We start from the raw sequence: 24,930 nt of genomic DNA on the forward strand, positions 1-24,930 counted from the left end.
TAGATGCATTAATTTTGTTTGTGCACATGCTTTTCAATTTTATGTAAATGAAATTATCCATTCTATCTTTTATAGTTGCCTCTATCTTTTGATTACAAATTTATCTCTTGCACATACTTATGAAAGATATTACATTAGTAGTGAATACATTCTGAACTTGAACTAATTTCTACCAGACACCATTCACTTATGAATAAACTTTTTTTTTAACCCAAAGGCAAGATATAACTGTTGTCTCTGTTGTTTTCTATAATCCATGGCCTGTGACTGAATAAATAAAAGAATGAATGCTAAAATATTTATATAGCATGTACTATGTGTCAAACATAATACAAAGAGGATACAAATCTCAAAGATTTGTCTGGTCTCTTTTGAGAGAGAGATATGAGGCAGAGAGGTGTGATTATAATAGCCCAAGTGAGAGATAACAGAATAAATCAGGTAGTGTCAATGGGAAGATATAAAAGAATGGAAAGGGAAAATTTTAAACTCAGAATTAACAGAACTTAGTTTGAATGTCAAAGCAAGTGAGAAGAGGTGGAGTTAAAAGTGGTTCTGAGCATTGAGTCATAGGTGACAAAAGAGATTGTGGAAGCAAAAAAAGAATCAGAAAAGTCATCAAACAATTGGATTTAGAAAATAAGAATTTGCTGATGATCATGGAATTAATAGTTTTAGTCACCTGGGGAAGACAGAAGCCAGATTTCAGGGATTGGGGGATGGCAGGAAAATGAAGTCAATGAGTATTGATTAAAGTTAAGGACTCATAGCAAGTCAATGTTAGAAAGGACTATATAGATTGTGTAGCTCAAAACCTTTCCTATTGCATAAATTGCTTCCAAAATGTCCCTGGAAAGCTGTCTTCTAGCCTCTCATTCAATACCTCTAGCAATGGGAAATAATTATCTTTGGAATCCATCTATTTCATGTTTATACAATTATTGTCAGAAAATAGAATTACAGAATCACTGAGTTCCATATCAAAGATCATTGAGTCTAAACTTTCCCTGAAAAGGAATCTTTTTTAGATTATCTCCAACAGGTTGAGACCTTTCACTTCTGGTTATCTTTGCCTAAAGACCTCTAAGGTTATTTGAATGTAAAGTCCTTGAAAAGAGAAATTGTTTCACTCTTGTTTTATTTTTGTTTTTGTTTTTTGTATTCCTACAACCTAATCCAGTACCTGGCAATTAGTGAGTACTTAACTTAATAAATGTTTATTGATTAATCTATTGACAGGACAGCATTTATTTCCCAATGAAGCATTCCATTTGGGGACAATTTTAATTTTAGGAATTGCTTTTTTAAAAAATTGAATCAAATTTTTCTTTTCTACAACTCTGGAGCTAAGAATAATAAAGCTAATTTTTCTGTTTAAGAACCTTTTATATATTTTTCTAAAGATTTGTGGAGGCAGCTCTCATGTTTTCTGCACTAGCATCATAATTTCTTCAGGCCAAACATCCCTTTCAACTTTCTTACAACCAACCTTAGACAATATGTGCCCCAGTTTTTTCACTCTCCTGATCCCCTCTCTTCTGAATATCCTCAAAACCCTGTCAGAAATATAGTGCCCAGAACTGAACTTGGGACCAAAAAGGGAGTTTGAATGAGACAGAAAAAAGAAAAATAATCTTCTCTATTCTGGAAATGATTCTTTGGAATAGACTTGCACAGTTATTTCTATATTTATATTCTATATCTATATATTTACATATTATAATATATGTATATAGATATGTGTATATCTGTGTATGTATATATATACAAATATGGTTGAACTATGCTTTCCTATAACTTCTTCTATTGTTTTGACTTCTGCATATTGTTCTCTATGAAGATAAATCAAATCCTTCCTGAACATGTCAAGACTTCAGAAGTTTGAAGACAGCAGCCATCATGATTTTCTTTCTCCACAAGTCTTCTCATGGCCAGACATAAAAGAATAATAACAACAACAACCAAATTAGCCAATATAATAATTAATATTAATTAATGATAATAACAAGCATTTATATGGTGGTTTAAGATTTGCAAAGCACTTTGTTGTTTGTATTATCACTTTTATATTGCACTTTATATTATCACTTTTTTATATTCATAGTAACCCTAGAAGGTTGGTGCTATTACTCCCATTTTATAGATGATAAAAAGTAAAACAGACTAAAGTTAAATGTTATTTACACAGTATTACCAGTTAACAAAAAGTCTGAGGCCAAATTTGGGCACAATGTTTTGATTATTGTCTGGAAAGAAAGTACATTGAGATGTTCTGGATATATTTCTGTTTTGGCTTCTTAATAAGTTCTTCTTTATATTCTGCTGAATTCTACCTTTGTAAAACATTTCCTTACTGATGGTCTTAGTCTCCCTTCTGAAGGTACACAGAACATGCCTTCTACTTGACAGTTCTTCAAATATTGATGTTTTCAAGCTTTTATCCCTTTTAGGATTAACTAGGACCACTCACTTCAGTGAAGGGAGGAGACATATGGGATGGTAGTTGGATGGAGATTAAAAAAATTAATGTTCATCATAACGAAATGAAGACAATGCTACATTTCAGGAAGTCATATACCTCTTTGACATAAATTAAGCTTAGTAGAGTTCTAATGATGAGCATATTTTCATTGTATTTTAATTCTTTGATCATTAGTAATCTATGTCTTATATACCTGCATTTATTGTATTTTTGTTTGTTTTGTTAAATTCTTTTGTGGCAGGTGCCATATAGTTGGATATCTCTGACCTAGAGATGCACTACTACAATCACAATGAAGATAAGTGGAGGCTGCAGCTCTCTATACAGGGTGTTTCAAAAATCTTAGTGCAGTTTTTCGTAGTTATTTCATAGTTTTTTATTTTATTAAAGCATAAAATTCCATTGAGCCTTTTGGGACATTCCCTCTGTATCTCTTCTCTTTCAGGCTAAGGGCAAGAGAGATTCCTGTTCTCTTTGCAGAGAGGACCTCCAACAACTTTATAAAGTAGATATACTTTACCTTTGACTTGGGGCATTTCCCAATATAGCAACCATAGGCAAAAGACTGGCTGGCCCACAAAACCTTCTGAGATTTTAATTTTTTCCCAGTTTGCAAAAATTAACATGAGATCAGCCTTTGGACACATGAGAGCAATAGAATTTTTCACTATGGTGCTTTCTAAAGAGCATAGCATCCCCCTTTGGGCTACTCTAACTGCCCACCTGTCGCTGGCATGGCTAAGTCAAACTTAACTGTCTTTGGGCATCAGCCTGGATCCCACAGAAACAGACAGACCAGGAGGTAGGGGTGAAGCAAAAGAGAACTTTATTCTTAGGTAGCACATATTTATATTCCCCTGAGGATCTGGGGGAAGGGGAAGGTCCTCTAGGAACCTGGCCGAGCAGGTCATAACAGGATTGGCCCGAGAAGAGGAAGGGAGGAGTGCTAGGCATTGAAAGCACTAAGGAGGGAGACGGTGGTACCTGGGGTCAGACATCACCTCTTAGGGTTATGCTCCACCTCCACATAGAACTCACCTGTGCTTAGGTACTTCTCATCCCTCAGGTCCCCCCACATCTTGAACTACATTCCTTGCTCCTAGAGGCTTTTTAACCCTTACAAAGAGGATGAGGAAGAAGAAGATGATGGTGAATACAGAAGTGGAGCAGCAGGGGTAGCCAGCCACATTTATAATTCCTTTCTGTGAGGCAATGAGAGAGATGAACTCTATCTGAATGTACTAGCTGTAAGGGGTGTGTGTGTGTGTGTGTGTGTGTGTGTGTGTTTGTGCGTGACTTTATATTTTATTAGGGGCCCTCACTAGTCCAGAAACATGACTATAGAGAGACACAAACCAATAGAGAAAGGAATAACGGCAAATGGATCTTGACAAATCTTCCATTTGTATTTATCTCAAATTTATTCTGTTAAAGAATACATACATTTGCTAGATTTTATATTATTTTTCATCAATACCTGTGATTGGAGCTGCCCTTATTTTTTTAGGTATCTTTGTTTGAGTCATGAGAGTATAGAGGCTATCATACAAGAGAAGACTTTCCTGAGTGAGCTGATAGCTGAACCCCAATCATTGTGAGTTTTGCTCTCTAATTGGAGGCATAAGCATAAGCCATTCCATTACTCATAAGCCCTTGTAAATGCGGAATCAATATAAATTCAGGCATTAATCTACTCTATCCATGGCAGCCAAGTTATGCCAGCCCACATGCCATGGATTGTAAACAGAACAGACCTGTCTATAACAAACTAAGGGGCAAAATCAAGATTCAGAGATAACTTGCATAGAGGTAAATGAATCCCTGAACCATCACAGAAACTCAGAGCAATATTTGTGCTTCCCTCTTTCAACTGGTTTATGACTCACCATGGCAACAGTAGACACACTCTAAAGGGAGAAGAGAAAACTTGCTCAATCCATATATTTTCCACATGACCACTATCAAAAACACAGTGTCTGGACAGCCTAAGTTGGGATAACTTTAGGGGAAATCATTTCCTGAATATTGTAGCTATCAGTCAAGATGGAAAACAACACTTCCTTTTTTCCAACTTTGGTTGGAAAGGATGGTTGCTCAGTTATTACAAATGGGGCTGTCAAACTGGCGTGACATGGTAAGTCAGGGATAACATTAAAGGTCATCCGTGAACCTGAGAAGAAAGCACCCCTCGGGTTGTTAGCTTTTCTTTTCTTTTAATAATGGAAATAAAGTGAGCTAATGAACGTGGGAGAAAAGTGTAGGAACAAAAAAAGGAGGAATGGAGAAATCTACTGGGGGGATGACTTGCTCTGAGTCATTCCCTAGAATGTGCCAACTGTGTCTTGGACTTGGCAGCTATGCCTTAAACTTGTCCTCGTTCTTCTTTCTCTAGAGTAAAACAATATCTGTTTTAGACAAATTATTATATTTCTACTTATCAAGCACTATGTCCTCTATATCACTAAATGGGTTCTAAATCTTGGGAAAAAAGTATTTGTTTCCTTCACTTTTCCTTTTTGGTCCTATTCTCAGGAAATTGAAAGAAATATGGTCCCTCCATTTAGTGATTTCACCTGAAAATAGCATTTTCTTGGTCTTTCTTCTGGGGTCTAAGCCATCTAGAAATACCTTTTCTAGTCCAAGGTATAGGATGCTTTTATTAAGAGGAAAATCATGAAGCTTGGAAAATAAAGACACAGTGCTATAAAGGAACAGGGAGATTGCTGGCACAATCAGCCAGCCTCTTTGACTTGTCAATAATGTGGGGTAACCTACCATTTTCATTTGCTAGGGAATGTACTCAGAGTAAGAAGGACTGAGGTTTGGTGTTAAGGCATCTATTACAACATTGTCACCTATGATTTATTTAATTTCCTAGATAGAGATAAGAAAAATAAGTGGGATCAGGCTAATTAATTCTTTACAAGAGGATTTTATTTATTTATTCTTTTCTTTGACAAAAAACATTAAAGTTGTACATCATTTTTTTAAAATGTTTTCTTTTTGGATCCAAACGAGCATTTATGTTACAATATATCCACCTTGTCAACATGCAGTGCTGAACTCCTGCTTTAGAAGAGATGCACCGATTCTCTGAGGGACCTACATTGGTTCTCAGTAACACACAGTTACTGGAACTGGTGTTGGATTGGAGTACCCCCACAGAAGGATGCGGGTAAGAAAATGTCTTGTGGGGTTTGACTGTGGTGTAGTTTTTCGTGGTAGCTGCTTTTTAACAGCCTGATGCAGCTTACTGAAGTTCTTCAGTATCTTGTCTCTGCCACTCATGCATAAGAGTGAATCAAGGTGAACATGCCATAATCTTGGGTCCAGGACAAAGGTCGTTGACCTGGATGAAGTGCAGACCATTTCTTTGTAAAGGGATCCACTGAGGATAATACTGGTGCACTATATCCAACTGGATTGTATCAAACCAGGACTTTTGGTTCTCCTTCCAACATATATGTAATATGCAGAGTTTGAGATCTGTCCCTCACAAAATCTTCCCCCCAACCCACCCCCTTCCCCAAGTCCCACTGTCCTCTCCCTCCCTTTATATCCTTTATCCTGCATGGAAGTTCAGTGTAAGGTCCCTAGTACCATGACTTCTCTGTTGAAGGGTTGCTGAAATTGATTGTCCTCTGGATGAGTATATAAAAGAACTCCTTTCTCATCTGGAAAAGTCATATACCAATGTTGTGGATCTTTGGGAATCCACTGCCTCAGGATTGTTTAAAGGGGAAGATCCTTGGAAAATATTATGCCCCTATTGACTAGTCATGATCTAAGGGAAGAAGATTCCGACTTTATAGAAGCATATCCTTTTCTGACAACTCACTCATGCTTTCCTTAACCTTGCTTTTGTTTTATAAGTTGGTGCTCTATCCCATGACTCTAAGTTATTTTTCCATCATTAGGTCCTCTGCATTCCTTGTGCAAAAAGATTTTTCTTCCTCTCATTAATATGTATTACAAGATTGCAAATCCTGGTTTCAGGGTCTGTGGACCTGGACTATTCCCTAACACCACTAAGGAAAAGGTTGGTTCCTTCACAATTTCAGCACTCAGGTTAGCTTTGTATAAGTTTTGGCAGGTTCATAAATCACTATTTTAAAAAGTGTCCTACTGAGTTTCGAGATTTAAGAATATTTATTCCCCAGTAGGTAAATCTTAAAATTCACTTATGTGATTTTACTAAAGCTCTTGGTATCTTCTTAATGTTTTGCCATTCCATATCAAATATGGAGCTACAATAGTCATCAAAGCTATTGTATATTTTAACTATCAGTTAGTGACATTTAGCCCTCATTTCACATCACATTATTTTTTAAATTAATGGCACTTTGAACTTTTGGAGTGTGTTCCCCCTACATATTCCTGTTTCTACTCAGATAATCACAAAGTTTTCTAGAAGACTTTTCTTGGTTGTTGATCTTGGAGCAAAGATGTAGGAAAATGCAACATCCTTGTTATCATGATGCTTTGGAAGTGGAACTTTGGAGAGAGAATCTGAGTTATCAAATGTTTGAACTTACAATCTCCTGGCAGATTAAATTCTATATAAATTTGTAGAGTTATCATTTGGAAAGAACAACCCATCTTTAGTTTAGAGCCTATAACTTGAATCCAGGAGTGAGAAAAATAAAATTCACTTTGAATGATAAACTTGTGGATCCAGCATCATCAGATACAGTCTTGATTTTCAAGGTTAAGAATGTAATCAACATGGTGTGGAGAAACTGATCTAGATCCAGATTCAAATGCCATTTATTGCCTTGCAAACCACGGGCAAACCATTTTATTTCTCTCATTTAAACTTCAGTTTTTCTCATTTGTAAAATGAAGATCTTTTCCAGCTCAAAAATCCTGTGATGTAATCAAGACAGCTCCCTTAACTGTTATGAAGTTCTCTCTAGAATGGAGGTCTTCTTTAGGTCAAGGTGCTAAGTGTTAGAATGGGTGAAATTATTTCATCTCTGATCTGCTCAGATATCTGGAGATCTAAGAATGGAAATCTAAAACCATGTCACTGGTGAAATGATTTCAGTTCCTAAAGAGAGGCTTCCATTATAAAAGAAAGGGAAGAAAAAGAGAAAGAAAGAATGAGGAGTAAGAAAAGAATTGTATACCAGATCCTAAATCCAAGTCTCCTTAAAGGGGTAAAATAAAAATAACATAAATAGTGCAGGATCTTAGTGGGATGGAATGAGATGAGTGAACAGAATTTTAAATTGTTTTGCAGAGACTCAATGGCAACATCAAGCTTACTTAGAAGCATTTTCTGTGCTCTTGAAAGTGCCAAGCATTATGATGTCTGACTAATAAGAGAGCTCTATAAATTTGCCTTTTGTTAAAGGTATAAACAAGTAAAAGACTTGAAATATCTCAGTTAAGTACAAGTGATTTTTCCTGAACCAGGATTTTAGGTTTAGTAGGACATCTATCACATTGTTTTGTTTGTTTGTTTGTTTTGAACCAAACATTATAATCTTCTGTGATGGAGTCTTAAAATTATCAAAGTTCTCTGAATCATTCTTTTATTCTTTCTGTTCTACCATATTCTTCTGACAGGGTCTGAAGACAGTATTTCTATTTATGGAAATCTAGATATGATTTTTAATCTTTTGAGAAGAGTGACAAATAATGCATGTGAGACTATGCCCAAGATTCTTGATTCAGATATCATTATATTAAAATAAATGTTCTAAATACAAGCTGGCTCAAAACTATTTTTGGAGCACTTTCATTGCTGCCCTTTAGCAACCCTCTGTTACACTACACCTATATGTTAAATGCTCAATAACTTCTTTCTGAAGTCCCTGCACAACCCAATTCTTACCCACCCTAAAAAGAAAAATCCAAGTTATAATAATGTATTTACAAAAAGCATGGCTTATTGTCAAAAATCTTTTTGCATTTGAAACAACGAGATACTAAACCTTTTATTTACAGCAATGGGTAGGAGTGAGATGAAAGAGGTGGCAGGGGTTTTCACCCCAACTTTTTACTTACCTACCTCTACCCACTCTAGAAGTTTGTTCTCAGGGGAGAGATCCCTTTGAAATATAAATGTTGACTCTCCTAGATATTGATGTACATATTACCCACCCACCAGCCAATCAGAGTCAGCTTTGGGAAATGGTCTCTCTCCAACCCTACACAGCAATTAGTCTATGATACTTAAAAGGCTTTATTTGCCAAAGAATACTTCACAGTGTGGTAGAGAACACCAGAGTCCAGTGTGAAATGATGCTGTGTCTCCTTTTGTCTTATGATGGGCAGTGAAGACTAAAGCTTCAGATGGTTCATAGGTGCTAAGAAGCAGATGTAGATTTAAGGGAAGGAGAGATCAGTCAGAATACCAAAGAAAATTAATTCCATTTCTTACAAATGAACCCTACAGAATGCTTACATCTATATATCATTGCCATATATGTTGCAATTTGAAGTATCAACTGAAAAAATTCAGCCATTCAGCAGGCAATAACTTCATTCATGTAGACCAACTGACAAAGGCAATGGCTGCTGTTTCTGGATTCTATGGTGAACCTGGATGACATGTTATGGACAGTTTAATGGTAAAAGCTAAGACACTGGGGAATGTCAGGGTGTACTCACTCTGACAAACACAGCACCGGCTAGACTAAACTCTTATTCATTCATATCATGGTGAAGATTAAATCACAAAAATCCCCTGAGTTTAGATTTTTCTTTTGCTAGAAGGGTCTTTAAAAATGTGTGCATGTACGTGTATATAAAAACACTTTTACAGGGTTTTACTTTATATAAATTTCGTGGTTTGTGTGTTTTGATTCCTTGTGGGATTTGGATTCTGCCCTTATCACTCTCAGAACAGGTAAGGGAGCTTTTCTGCCCATTACTTTCTTCATGGGATATATCATAAAGTGCTCTGGTGAATGCATTGAGCAATACTGAATACTATAAATCTGGAAGAGAACAGGTAAGGGTCAGATAGGAATGGATACTTTAGAAAGAATGCTCCATGGATAGAAACTGTTCCTTACTCTGATCCTTTGAATTGCATTAGCACCTGGTTTGTGAGGATCTCAAAACACTTAACAGACAGACTGATAATTGACAACAGCATTAATTAATTAGTTAAGTAATTAACAGCATTAATTCATTTTTTTATGTTTCTGCTTTAAGCCTCACAATATCCCTGTGAGGTAGGTAAATAGCATTCTGGCCCCATTTTTCCCTCCCCCCAACACATACACCCACTCCCACCATGATTCTGGCAAGAGGTGGAATGGATTACATAATGTTATACACAGTGAATTCATGATTGAGCTGGGGAACAAATAGGAAAGTCCAATCTCTCAGTCCTCAGCTCTTAACCACATAGGAAATGCTCTCTCCAGAACACACAAAGGCAGGACAGGCTTGGAAAGAGTTTATAAAGCACAAGTGAGGGGTATTTTTTGTTTTGTTTTGTTTTTCTAAAAATTCAAATATTTAAAAAAAAATCTTTGTTGCTTTATACCAGATGGTGCCTTATTTGGCAATATGACCCTGGCCCAATATTTAATTGATTTTCAACATACTTGTATATGTGTATGGATGGATGTATATATGTCGATATACACATATGATTTATGTATGAATGGATACAAAGTCACTCTACCCTATGCCTGCTTCAGATCATCTCATGGACTTGTATTATCCATGTTTAAAGATCGTTGTGTTCCCCTTATATTTAAAAAATTCAAACTGAATTCAATGAGTAGGCTAAATATTGCTGCAGAGGCAGCGATGCATGCAACTAAGCCTGAGCCTGTTGTATTTAACAATCTCAAGAGCTGAATCAATGCTAAGCTGAAAAATATTGACTGGGATAGTGAGAACAGAAGAAACTCAAAGGCTGCTTGCCAGGGGAAGAGGAACAATTGGCTTTGGCCCTCCATGTAGTACACTAAGCAAAGAGAGGGCAAAATCCTGAGAAATGCATGGGGCCACATTTCAGGGAAATATTCTGACTTCTCCGCCAACATGTGAACACAGATCCAACTGGGATGATTTCCTTTCCAGTATGTCAAAAATGTAAGCATCAGGTCACTTAACCTCCATGACTCATCCTTTTCATTATACAACTTCAGGCTTAGTCTAAATGATCTCGAAGGTCCCCTCTGGCTCTAAAATGCTATGGTTCTGTGATTGTAAAAAGACCCTAAATCTAGTGTTTTATGGACATGGGAAACTGTTGACAGCCCACTAGAATGAATATTCTTCTTCTTTCAGGTGGTGTCTCTGCCTATTTTGGTTTTTATTTCTTTCCTCAGCCAAGTACTTGAAAAATGCTTACTGAGCACCATCTTCCATCTTATTCTGTCCTATGTCAGACCTCCCTCTCTGAAAGATGGCTAGTTCTATTTTGCTATTTAATCTATTTATCATTCCTGTCAATGTGTTTGAATGATTGCCCTCACTCTGTGTCTTCCTATTGGAAGAATTAAGTGATTGTTGGGAGGAGACAACTATAGATGGGCCAAATGGCCTAAGCCAGTCTAGCAATTGTTATTTCCAGAAGCACCAGAACTAATCTCCATAGGCTTCTCAGAATTAGCTTGGTTTTTCTCTTTTGGTTTTAAGGGAATGCTAATAGGGTAATATTGAGCAAGAAAACTAAGAATGATGTTAAGATCTGGAAACTTCCCCCCTTCTCTTTTAGGTATTAACAAATGTCTTCTCAAGTTCAGAATTTTTCTTTAAAATACTAATTACTTATTTTTTAAAAGTGAAACTCATATTATATCTACTTTCCAAAGAAATCAAAAGGGAAAGGATTTGATACATAGAGGAATGATGTTTTAGGTAGGTTGCTAGTTAAAGAAAACATTTAAGTAAAAACTCTTACTGGCAACAAGAAAAATAAGCAGCAGAAGGAAGGTATTTTGTGTCTCTTGTCCTAATATGACAGACTAGGCTTCATTCTTAGCAGAAAAATTCTTTAGGTAAGGGAAACCAAGAAAAAGAAGTTAAAATTAGGCAATCTATCTAGGAATGATAAGAAAGGCTGGCAGTTGGTCAGTATATAAAATTTTCCATTAATACTTTGATCCTCTTTGGTTAGCATATAAACACTAACTTCAAGGAGCTAAGATATCTAGGACAGTCTCTTGGAACTTTCGACTTCCTAAACCATGTTTGTGGCAAAATTCCAATCCAGGACTTGCTTTTCCAGGCAGACTCTCTCTACAATCTAAATGGCTTCAGTCACCACTTCTGTTCTCCCTCTCAAAACACCAAGCAGTCATGCTGCTGACTCAGAATTGCTGTCTTGTGCACAGTCCTTCCCTTGAGAAAACTGGTTCAGAGGAGGAAGAAAATAAGGTTGTGTACATGGAGGAGTCCATAGCAGTGCTTTGGCGTGAAATGATGCTTTACAACAAAGCCAGTGAGAACAATGGGACATCTGGGGTACAGCCCTTATGTTACAAAAATTATAACATCAATGGGTTTGTACATCAATCCTTATACTCTAAACTGCTTTGGGAGAGTGTGTAGATGATGGATTATGGGCAATGGGGAGGGGAAGATGACAATCTAATAGCTAAGGAAGAAAGAGCAGGTCATTTGAAAAGTGCAATCTCTTTGCCACTGACCTTCCATTCCCTAGATGGTAAATTTGGCTTAGTGACTGACCACATGTGGTATGATGGCTTGCATGAATGTCTGTTAATATCTGCAGGATTTATATAGAATGACTGGTGCCTTCGGGTCACTAGGAGGTATTCTGTATGCAAAACTAATCCTACTAGATTTTCTTTTTATCCAGACTAGAAAGCCATAGGAAAATATCTCAGAAATGAGTCTAAGAAAAACTCTGTCATCCATTCTTTGATTAAGAGGGGTATGAAGAGGTTATATGTAGTTACTGACAGAATCGACAATGGTTTCCTTCCACTGGTTTTCCATTTTAAGGTTCATCCTTTGAAATGGAACAAGGGAAGTCTCTAGTGGGTTCTGGGACAGGAATTGGGTCTTAATGGTAGTTTTATTTCCTTCTTTTTTTTTTCCTGATTCTGATTGTGGCTTTGGCCAGGGACCACTGGTACCCTGACAGGGCTCATTTCTCAATGATCCCTTTTAATTGTGGTATAATTCTTCTGGCAATAGTGCTATTTTTGAAAGATGGAGGTAGCTATATTGGGGGTGGGTCCAAATAAAGGCAGTGCCTTTTTTTCCTGCAAAGGGCAATCTATTCACTTTATCAAGTTTTAGTGGAGTCCCCTGACCTGCTATTAAACGGTCCCTTTGGATAATATCTTGAGGATACTGGATTTTGAGGATCATTGCTCCCCTTCATTGTTTAACTAAGGAAGGGGGCTCGTCTATCTCATTGTAGGAAGTTCCAGTGGAAAACTGGTAGATATAAGGGATGACATTAACCAGCTCTGGAATCAGGCATTGGAGGTAGGACAGAGCATTATAAACTGCCTTGGAATAAGTCCTTAGTCTATATCGCTTTCTCATTTGCCAAAGTGTAAACAAAGCATTATAGAAGAAGGAAGTGGGGTTTGTTGAGTGCAGAACTTTTCTGTGCTATAGCACAAGAAGAGATTCCAGATTGACTGCTGTCCTGCAGTGTTGTCACTCAAGGGAGAAGGGAAGTAGATAGGGTCCTGGCTTAAAGAAATATTCTTTATTACATGAAGTTTTCTTCCAGCATAGAAACTGCTCTCCTGCAAGCAGTGTCCTAAGCCTAAACTGAGGTATATTGACTAATTACCTTAAATAGGATCCCACAGAACTAGTGAAGCTGGTCCCTAACCACATGCTAACCAAAAAAATCCAACTATCCAACTGTAGTGTCCCTGCACACACATAGGAGGCATTCAAATATTGCCTGATAGAGGTTTTCTCAATTTAAATAACCTTATCTAGTTCGCTTTTTTAAAGGTCCAGCTATTTGACATGTGATCTCTCTTGACCCTCTCAGGAGAAGTGCAGGGATGATCAGAACATTTCTAATTGATTTCATTGAATAAGACATATATAACCACTCATCATCTCAGCCTTCTAGGTAGATCAAGCTGCTGTCTGCTGGCTAGAGACCCAGGAGGAAAAGATGATCTTGGGTGAGGCTCTGTTTATCAACACATGAACTCACGGTACATGCGCACAGCCATAAAGCTGTGTGTTTGTGTGTATATGTGTGTGTGTGTGTGTGTGTGTGTGTGTGTGTGTATCTCAGTCTATAGGAATGTCTATAAAAGTGAGTCTTGTCTGGTAATACTGCTGAATCTGGAGTCAGAAAACAGGTATGAATTCCAATTTTGCCACTTAACTATTTTGTGACTTTAGACAAGTCACTTAACCAATTTTTTAGTCAATGTTTTATCATCTGGAAAAATGAAGGGGTTGAACTAGATCACCTCTATGGCCCTTCCCAGCTCAAAATCTATGATCTTCCATGATATAAGCTATGGGACTTTTACTGTTCCTACTCAGACGACTATCTCCTTCCATGACAGAGCACCATGGACCACTTCTTCTACTGGCCATCCCACCACCCCCATTTTTCTTCTCCTTCCCTGCCTCCCACACAGGTAATCCAGAACTCCTGACCTTGGATAAACTCTTGTGTAGAGAGCAAACCCATGGGATAGCACAAAATGCTATTGAGATTACTCTGTCGACAGTGGTAATGGCTGGAAAGCATGAGAGGGAGAGGAAGGGAGGCATTTTCCTCTATTGTTGGCTATTTCCTATGGATCCCAGCTTCCAGCCAGGAGGTTTTCTATGCTTCTCAGGGCAATACTGGCATACATAAAGCCATTCCCTTTGTGACTGGAATGAGGGGGAAGTAGAGCCATTATATTGGTTTTTCTTTTCCCTTGAAGATGACTGTCCACATTCCCACATTTCTCTCTCTCTCCCTCAGCAAGGAGACAGATCCATGGCTGTGCCCATCTTGCAAAAGGAAATCAAATCATTTTTGGTGGGTTTGATTGTTTTTCTATTTTCCTTCCTTTTTTCTTCTCTGGTTCTGCATAATGTCCTTTCTTCTTCCTCCTCCCCCCAGGCTTCACTGGCTTGTTGGGTCTATCTGTTTTCCCCCATATTGGAGAAGAGCATGCATCGGAGGGGGGCATGGCCTCTAGCATTTATCATCCTCTTCTGTGTCACTCAGGAGATCGCTAACAGCCCCACACATCATCCCTGGCCCTGGTCCCCCACGCCTCCGCCTCCGGTAGTGCCCATTGGGCATCTGCCAGCTGTGTCTCAGGGGAGGCGCTGAACCAATGGTGTTGGAGCGGCCCAGGCTAGTGGCCACAGCAGCCTCAAAGGTGAGTGTTTCCTCCTCGCCACAGTCCGAGGCATGGGAGTCTTCATGCAAAGCCAGGTAAGGCTCTGAGATATAGCGCTGGGGAGTGGAGGGCTGACTCTGCTTTGCTTGTGGTGAGCTGGAAGACTCAGTCAGGCAGGCATCATTGCCTTCCAGGGCCTTGGAGGGGAGTGGGGAGCCAACTTCACTCCCATCATATGGTGGGGAGATGCTACCAGGATGTCGCATCAAGGAGCTGTAGGAGAGGAGGGGCCGGGGTTTAGGGGGAACAGGTGGAAGCTGTCGACGACCTCGCCTTGGGGTGCTGGTGTCAGAGATAGAAGGAATGGAGCTTTCACTAAGGGAACCTGTACCCTGTGGAGCAGGAGAGAAACATAGGTTAAAGTAGGCTTGGGGTGATGGGCTCTTGGGCTTTTGTTTAGAAATCTAGTCTTAAGGTGAGCCACCTTAGTCTGAACTTTAGGGAATGGATAAGATTGAAATCTTCTTATCAACTCCTAACTCTAATTTTAGTCCAAAAGTTTGCCAATGTCGGCTTGAAATACATTTGGTAAGAGGCAAGGCTCAGCTAGAAGTCCAGACATTTTCAATTGCATACTGGTAACTATTTGGGATCAAAGTGGAAAAAAAAGGAAGAGAAAGCCATAGTTGTATGGCATTTAAAAGAATGAGAAGAGAAAAATAATCACAATACAAGGTAGGGAGGAGTTCTAAAGATCTCTTAAGTTTGGGTGGCAAGTGACAGGATTGCTGTTGGATACCACTGATTATTCTACAATACCTTTATCTGGAGCTCTTTTCTCTCTTATTGACCATTGTTAGGGCATGGACCCTGTCTGACTCCTGGAGACATATAGCTTTCTTTGTACAGACCTCTATGTCCCCTTTCCCTAACACTTTTGGGTCTTTTATGAATAGGATACTGGAAATTAACTTCTTGTTCTCCTGTACCCTTGCAAGACTGGCCTTATTATGGATCTTTAGCAAACATGGATCCTATTTGCAAAGTTCTCTGAATCCATGATTTCCTGATAGGGGACAGAGACATGAAGATGAGGAGGCAACAACTGGGACACAAATTTTGTTTCCATAAAACTCTGAAATCAGACTGGCTAGTGAATGGACTTTGTAATTTGTAGTCCTCTATCCTATCTTTTTTATTCTAGAAGAGATGGGAACACAATCAATACAGTTGCTTTGTACTTATTAAACAGGACTGGTCTGAACAATGAATTCTCATTCTCATCAAAAGCAAATATGAAATATAGAAATAGTTATTTTTTATTAGAAAAAGAAATCTAAGAATTCCACTGCAATCTCTACCTTGATCTGCCTATATCCTGAATATTGTGTTCATTTCTGGTTGTAACATTTTAGAAAAACCTTGGGTAAACTGGAGAGCATCCATAAGAGGATGACAAGGATGATGAAGGCTCTTAAAGTAATGCCATATCAGGAATGGCTGAAAAGCTTGAGGAAGATGTGACAGTTGTTCTCAAGGGTCTGTTTGGACTCCAGTGGAAGAATTAAGACATACTGCAAGGCTTGATGAAAGGAAAGATTTGCTAAAATTATAACTATCATCAAATGAAGTGTGCTGATTTGGGAAATGGTAGGCTCTTTCTCACTTTTAGTGCAAGTCTTTTAGTGCAAGTTGAACGATTGGTGATTGGGGGATGTTGTGGATAGAATTCTTTGTCAGGTAAAAGTTGGGCTAGATGACCCTTTCCAACTGTGTTTCTGAGATTCTGGGAGTAGCAAAGGTACCTTCTTAATCAAAGGGCATCGTATTGGCTGAAAATGATAAATTTAAGCAGTATGTTGGGATTTCAAAGATAACATTCTACTCATTCGTTAGGTGATAGTTTGGTTTTCTGCATGGTAGATATTACTTTTGAATATGCTAATTTGGAGCGATCGGTATTTGTGAGTTCAGAAGCATAACTTCCACAAGGGTTGGAAGTTATGAATCTCCATAGCCAAAAACAGTGTGTGCATTCCTGCTGAAGTCTCAACTTTTCATACTCACTTGTCTGTTGGGTGTCTGAGATCTGCCCTCACTAGGTGATCTGGACTGTTGTCGCTCAGGAGACTCCCAATCTCCTTGAGCACCCCGTTCTTCAGAATTACAGCGGGATACATCAGGAGACAGAAGGTGCTTGCGTTCTTTGGATCGGCCACGTTCTCTGCCTCCTGAGCGATGGGTATCAGATTTGTGGCCTATGGATGAGAATAGAGAGAAGTAAACAGAAAGAAGCTCACAAAGGAAGATAAACCTTAATGGGTCGTGTGGATTTGGGTCCTTATCAACATGGGATCTGAAACTGAGAGCAAAGGATCAGAAAGGAAATACCTTTGGGTAAGCAAGAGAGTTTGAAAGTCTCCAATTTGTGATATTTCCACTTTGTAGAAGGCCATCTGTTCTACTTCCCTTTCACACTAGCCATATTCTCCCAGGGTACAAGATGTGTTTTTTGTTTGCCAGAAATGCTATTCAGGAATTTTCAGTGTCTTATGCAAACATACATCTTTTATGGTTAAGATGGTACCAGCATTAGGAAGCAAGTTTCTGCGAGTTAATGACACCAAGGGTTGCAGCAGAAAAAAACCTAAAGAGGATCTGGAAGCTGGGTAGTAGTCACACCCCTGCCATTAATTAGTTATGTGACCTTATGTAAGTCACGATCTTACTAGACCTTCATTTCCTCACTTTGTAAAATGAAGGTTGGACAAGGTGATCTTCAAAGTCCCTCTCCAGTAATCTCATTTCTGGATTTTCTAACAACCAATCGTAGTGGAATAATAGATAATGGAATCTGATGGTTCAGCATCTGGATTGCATATTGGACAGAGTGTCAGGTCTGGAGGCAGGACGATTCATCATTCTGAATTCAAATCTAGTCTCAGACACTTTCTATCTGTGTTTCTTTGGACAACTCACAACTCTGTTTGCCTTTGTTTCCCCATCTGTAAAATGAGCTGGAGAGGAAAATGGAAAAACAGCCCAATATCTTTGCCACAATGATACCAAATGGGGTCACAGAGTCATACGTGACTAAAATAACCATAGCTTAGGAAAATAAATATTACTTTTAAGATATGAATCTTATTAGGCCATAATTTTAATAGCTGCTCTTTCCACCTCCCTTTTCTGATCCATCCTTCTAATAGCTGTCAAAATCATTTTTTCAATGAGCTTGTGTTACTTTTCTGCTTAAAAATGTTTTTTAAAAACTCCCAATTGCCATAAAATCCATACTTAGCCTGACTCCAATCTAATTTTTCAGCCTTATTTCACACTATTCCCCTTCACATATTCTACTTCCAACAAATTCAATTAAACATTTATTAAATACCTATTCTATGCAGGATATTGTGTTAGATGCCTGAGATCCAAAGGTAAAATGGAAACAGTTTCTCATGTATTGAAAAGATTTTTTCTGCAAGCATCCTTCCAACTCTACTTCTGTACACCTGGGTTCCTCAGTCTAGAGACTAATCATTTTTGTGTCTCTAGTACTTATTAGCACAGTGTCTTGCTCACAATATACATCTAACAAATGTTAATTGATTTAAATTTCAGATTTTTTTTAGGGATGAGGTGATGAAAAGGAAATTTTTTGGAAAGAGTTTTTCTTCCACAACTACCTGCATTCAGAGTACTGCCATTTTGTCTTTGGTCATAGTTCTAACATTCTAAAATAATTCATAGGGCCAATAAGCCCTGAACCAGAGCTAGTTCTTCAAGGAAGAGACTCATTGATGGATGAAATGACTAAATTTCTTTTGATCAGAGAACTGACCAGAGCCCAGAAAATATTCTTCACCTGAGTCGGCATTCAGCCGGTGAGCTGACAGGCGCAAAGAAGAATGGTAACTACGTCGGCGGGACTTGTAGGTGTTTTCACTGCTTCGCTCCATTGAAAACTCCTCTAACCAGGAGGAGTTCGTGCGCTTGTCTCTGATAGTGGAAAAGGAACGCCTCATGGAGCTTGGGTCCGTCACCACCTGAAAGCATGACCCAAAAGAGAATACAGAACCTGAATTAATTATTAGCAGATGGATGGATAAGAAAAGAGAAAAAAAAATAAGCAAATAAGCATCTGGAATTGTTGCAGATTTAAAGTTTGTGGCCTCAAAGAGAGACTCCCTTATGGTCTCTTGCTGAGAACCAAGCTGAATGAGTAGGAAGTACCAGATGATGTATATAGGATCTTAGCATAGTATAGGACCAGTGGAATATAGTAGAGGAGCCTGATGCTCAGCAAAGTGAGAAGCTGACTGTATTGAGGAGGAAATAAGCAGAATGCAGGGAGATATTGTGCAGGTACAATCCCTTACAACAGCTAAGCCTGGATTTGTGGGAAACATTGAATCTCTTTTATGACACATTAGTTGAAAAGATGTTAAAAATGTGGGTCTAAGGAATAGATTTTGAAACATCCATTTTCCCCTTCTGAGAAGCTGCTTTGGGCCAGCTGACTTCAGAGTGAGCCCATCTTAAAAGGGGAGGGAAAAGCCTCTTGGCTTTCAGTTTCTCTATTCTGCTAGACTCATCCATTAAAGTCATGGTTCTCTACTTTGGGAAGATGTGAAAACAAATTCACCCCCCCAAAAAAAGCAGAAAAAAAAACCAAGAACCTAAACAACCACAGAAAAACACTTCTCATCTCTGTTTGTCAAAACTTGATGTAAGACAGACAGACAAAAGAAAAGAGCTGGTGGACAGACAAAGAGATGAGATGTGGCTGCACCATTTTAGGACAGATGGTCTCAGAATTCCGTGTATACGTGTATGTGTGTGTGTGTGTGTGTGTGTGTGTGTGTGTGTGTGTGTAGACGGAAGGTAGGAAAGAGAAAAAAAAAGATTAGAAAAAGAGGCAGGAAAATTCCTGAAATGCATTTCCCATGTGGCTTGGTTGCATTCTGAGAATCTTCAATATGTTTTAAACTGTAGATGGTCAATAGCCTGTCAAAGGGATGGTTGATCTTTCTCAGTGGAAGTTACTTTATTTGATTAGATAGTCACTGAAAACATAGTGCCTGATAAACAGGATCAGCTAAAGAAGACTCCAGGGAAGGATCTTGCTGATGGGAAGGTAATATTTCACCTGAAAAATGTCAGATGTTATTGCGAAGCCTATTGACTCAGCCTGTCTTGCTACGGCATCGGGTGAGTGGTGGTTGCATTTTACCTGGGGATCCATAGTCAGGCGTGGCATCGATGATGCCCTCCCAGATACTGCATGCTCCTGGGTGTCCGAAGGGAGGTAGCTGCCATGCTTAGAGGATTGCACGATTTTTAACTCACTAACCTCTGGCTCCTGGAAATAAACACACAGCCAAGCTTGTGGGACTTGGTTCAATCCTATTGCATCTCCTCTTTCAGCTGAAGATCCTGCCTTTACCCGACCAGGAATGGCTTCAAAGGAAGGAATCAATTCATTTAAGAATTTCATTTGTGTGTGTGTGTGTGTATCTGCCCACATATACTTGTGCATGGAAGCACAAATAGGTTCAGTGGAATAAATAATTTCTGGATTTATCTTTCATTAAAGTCCGATTTAAAAGCCTCATTAGGCCAAAAAGGTAGTCATGGCTACTCAAATACTCTTTTGGTAGAGTGTACACAATATGTGGGCATATTCTACCAAAATGGGAAGACAAAAGTCTAGTATGGTGCCACGCCATGTTTTCTGTCCAAGGACCAGCTTAGCTATATAGAAGCTTATCAACAGAAGGTTGACCATTGGGTGAAAAATAATTATGTTAGAATCATCTCAGCAAGTCAAATATCAGCATTCTTTCAGTGTATTTTGTTATTTTGCAAAATAATTTATTTTTGACAAGTACTTTTAAATTTTAATTTAGGTTAAACTTTAATTCAATTTAATGCTTTAATAATATTTTTAGATACTTGCAAAATGTAATGAAAGTTAATAATTTGGCTGTGGTATATTTTGGCTTTTTAAAGATTTAAATCTGAAGAATTCTTTTATTGTTCAAAAATTGGCAGGATTCCACTAATTCTTAAGTTCAATCAAAGATTCAAATTATCTGATTATCATGTTTCAACCCTGGCAAAAAGAAATAGAAAAATTTTGTAACTTCTACATGTCACTATTAAAGAGTGACATAAGAGTGCCTCAAGAATGTATGCTTATATCAACTTTAAAAAGAGACACCAGAGGACAGTGTATATTGTTAGGAATTTATTCCTACAAAATGTGTAATTTTCCATTAGGAAGTGACATAAATCAGTAATGTATGTGGATAAGATGTGCTAATTTGAGTGGGTTCTCTTCTATATAGAATTGAAATCACCAGGAAGAGGATAGCTTCAAAGAATCATTGACATCCCTTGCTTTATTTGAGGCAGTCTTTGTGGCCATCTGGATGTGTGGTTTCAATTATTAGTGAAGGTTACTTTCAGTGGAGGTGAAACATGTGTTCAGAATAGGAATTTAGAGAGAAGTTGTTAGACACTCTTAAACAGCACGTACATCCGACTCCAAATATACAGTTATTTTACACCAGACTTCTATAGGAGCAAAGGTGGTGCAGAGACACATGCATATGCACACATGTCATACATAAAACACACACATGAATATTGGGGCCATGTGTCAGAAGGTGGACATAAGTTGGAGGGGGGGGTAGGCTGTGAGTAATGGGCAGTGATAATCAGATCGCACATTGGTGTTTGCGTGGCACAGGCTGACATCTGAATTTGGATCACAGACAGACAGACAAAAGAAAAGAGCTGGTGGACAGACAAAGAGATGAGATGTGGCTGCACCATTTTAGGACAGATGGTCTCAGAATTCCGTGTATACGTGTATGTGTGTGTGTGTGTGTGTGTGTGTGTGTGTGTGTGTGTGTAGACGGAAGGTAGGAAAGAGAAAAAAAAAGATTAGAAAAAGAGGCAGGAAAATTCCTGAAATGCATTTCCCATGTGGCTTGGTTGCATTCTGAGAATCTTCAATATGTTTTAAACTGTAGATGGTCAATAGCCTGTCAAAGGGATGGTTGATCTTTCTCAGTGGAAGTTACTTTATTTGATTAGATAGTCACTGAAAACATAGTGCCTGATAAACAGGATCAGCTAAAGAAGACTCCAGGGAAGGATCTTGCTGATGGGAAGGTAATATTTCACCTGAAAAATGTCAGATGTTATTGCGAAGCCTATTGACTCAGCCTGTCTTGCTACGGCATCGGGTGAGTGGTGGTTGCATTTTACCTGGGGATCCATAGTCAGGCGTGGCATCGATGATGCCCTCCCAGATACTGCATGCTCCTGGGTGTCCGAAGGGAGGTAGCTGCCATGCTTAGAGGATTGCACGATTTTTAACTCACTAACCTCTGGCTCCTGGAAATAAACACACAGCCAAGCTTGTGGGACTTGGTTCAATCCTATTGCATCTCCTCTTTCAGCTGAAGATCCTGCCTTTACCCGACCAGGAATGGCTTCAAAGGAAGGAATCAATTCATTTAAGAATTTCATTTGTGTGTGTGTGTGTGTGTGTGTGTGTGTGTGTGTGTGTGTATCTGCCCACATATACTTGTGCATGGAAGCACAAATAGGTTCAGTGGAATAAATAATTTCTGGATTTATCTTTCATTAAAGTCCGATTTAAAAGCCTCATTAGGCCAAAAAGGTAGTCATGGCTACTCAAATACTCTTTTGGTAGAGTGTACACAATATGTGGGCATATTCTACCAAAATGGGAAGACAAAAGTCTAGTATGGTGCCACGCCATGTTTTCTGTCCAAGGACCAGCTTAGCTATATAGAAGCTTATCAACAGAAGGTTGACCATTGGGTGAAAAATAATTATGTTAGAATCATCTCAGCAAGTCAAATATCAGCATTCTTTCAGTGTATTTTGTTATTTTGCAAAATAATTTATTTTTGACAAGTACTTTTAAATTTTAATTTAGGTTAAACTTTAATTCAATTTAATGCTTTAATAATATTTTTAGATACTTGCAAAATGTAATGAAAGTTAATAATTTGGCTGTGGTATATTTTGGCTTTTTAAAGATTTAAATCTGAAGAATTCTTTTATTGTTCAAAAATTGGCAGGATTCCACTAATTCTTAAGTTCAATCAAAGATTCAAATTATCTGATTATCATGTTTCAACCCTGGCAAAAAGAAATAGAAAAATTTTGTAACTTCTACATGTCACTATTAAAGAGTGACATAAGAGTGCCTCAAGAATGTATGCTTATATCAACTTTAAAAAGAGACATCAGAAGACAGTGTATATTGTTAGGAATTTATTCCTACAAAATGTGTAATTTTCCATTAGGAAGTGACATAAATCAGTAATGTATGTGGATAAGATGTGCTAATTTGAGTGGGTTCTCTTCTATATAGAATTGAAATCACCAGGAAGATGATAGCTTCAAAGAATCATTGACATCCCTTGCTTTATTTGAGGCAGTCTTTGTGGCCATCTGGATGTGTGGTTTCAATTATTAGTGAAGTTTACTTTCAGTGGAGGTGAAACATGTGTTCAGAATAGGAATTTAGAGAGAAGTTGTTAGACACTCTTAAACAGCACGTACATCCGACTCCAAATATACAGTTATTTTACACCAGACTTCTATAGGAGCAAAGGTGGTGCAGAGACACATGCATATGCACACATGTCATACATAAAACACACACATGAATATTGGGGCCATGTGTCAGAAGGTGGACATAAGTTGGAGGGGGGGTAGGTAGGCTGTGAGTAATGGGCAGTGATAATCAGATCGCACATTGGTGTTTGCGTGGCACAGGCTGACATCTGAATTTGGATCACAGACATCAGCACTAACAATGAAATGGACACAAATCCAAAGGATCCTGGCACCATGGCTCAGCCCAGTGGAGCCAGACAGCTGAAATGAGGTTGTGGAATAAGGGAAGTCATCCTGTGAAAGAAAGGATACATTGCTGAATTATCTTTAACAGATATATCGCCAAGAGGAACAGGTGAATGGGAAAGTTATAGAATGTAATTAAAACAAAAAATATTCCCTGGTTCTTGGTTCAAAGTTCTTAAGAAGGTAGGATAGGCAGAAATTATGAAGGCTAATATTTCCTCCCCCATCTTTAGTAAACTTGGGAGCTGTCTGGGTATTTCTGAGAGAGCTGACCAGTCACTAAGAATGACTGACATAGTTAACCATGTTTTCCCCCACACAACCATGAATATTTCATGACTTCTTTTAGCTGTCATAGGAAAAGAGTTACTCCATCAGCCTGAGTCTTTAGGAATGAGATCAGATTGCTTCCATCTCTAAGGTGTACAATTCTATTAAACATATATTCCACACATATGCCTGAAATCAGGCACAAATGCCCTCCCTTCCCCCCCATAGATATAACCAGTATGTGTCATCCATCTAGACCATTGATAGGCTAAACTCAGAAAGACAGCAGAGCCAGAGACTGAGTGTGGCGGAAGGGAAGGAAACAGTTCAGTTATAATTATCCTAAGATGAGGATGAGTTGGAATTCACCTGGGAAGGTTATTTATATAGAATTTTGCACAGAGAGTAGTTCTTATTGTTATAGCCCAAGATATCCTGTTGTTTATCCCTGAAGGGATCTTTTGATCACCTAGGCTGAGGATACCTACTGGAATTAATAATATTGTGAATAAGAAGTTTCCCCTTCCTTACCTCTGATTTGATTCCCCTAAAACTGAATAGTCCTAGACTAATTCCATGCTATTCTTTGGGAATATTCTTGTTTACAAAAACTTGTTTGGGTTCAAATTCCTCCAGAAATTAATTCTTACTTGAGTCTGAGCCAAATAATCAAGCGACTTCAATCCCTGCAGAAGGCAGTTTCAATGTACTTTACATTGAAAGTCACTGATTTCAAATTAGACATTACTGATATTGAGCAAAGAAGGGGGATGACATAAGATATTCTGAAGTTTCAAGTAGCACCTGACTATTGTTAGCTATATCTTGATGCCATTTGCTTTATGATGATTTGCCTCAAGACCTCCATAACACAAGAGGTTTTATTTTTCTTAATTTTATTTCCATTCCTTATGTCTAGTGGCACAAATCAAAACAGCTTGAATTGTACCATTTTGTGCCAGAGAAAGGGGTTCTAGGCTTTTAAGACCTGGT

The 24,930-nt window shown here is 38.3% G+C and overlaps 1 protein-coding gene across 1 annotated transcript in view; it reads right to left on the reverse strand.

Annotated features, from left to right (window-relative positions):
• Positions 1 to 13,664: 13,664 nt before the first annotated feature.
• The window catches only part of CACNA1E (calcium voltage-gated channel subunit alpha1 E), a 114,827-nt gene continuing 103,561 nt past the window's right edge, over positions 13,665 to 24,930 (reverse strand). Inside the window, exons 30-32 of the mRNA XM_051996781.1 lie at positions 18,620 to 18,800; positions 16,822 to 17,012; positions 13,665 to 15,146 (exon numbers count right to left, since the gene is read on the reverse strand). Of these exons, the coding sequence (XP_051852741.1) occupies positions 14,604 to 15,146; positions 16,822 to 17,012; positions 18,620 to 18,800 (915 nt within the window). The 3' untranslated portion in view covers positions 13,665 to 14,603. The remainder of the gene's footprint in view (positions 15,147 to 16,821; positions 17,013 to 18,619; positions 18,801 to 24,930) is intronic.

This window comes from Antechinus flavipes, chromosome 4 (genome assembly GCF_016432865.1).
Source record: "Antechinus flavipes isolate AdamAnt ecotype Samford, QLD, Australia chromosome 4, AdamAnt_v2, whole genome shotgun sequence".
Lineage (NCBI taxonomy): Eukaryota > Metazoa > Chordata > Mammalia > Dasyuromorphia > Dasyuridae > Antechinus > Antechinus flavipes.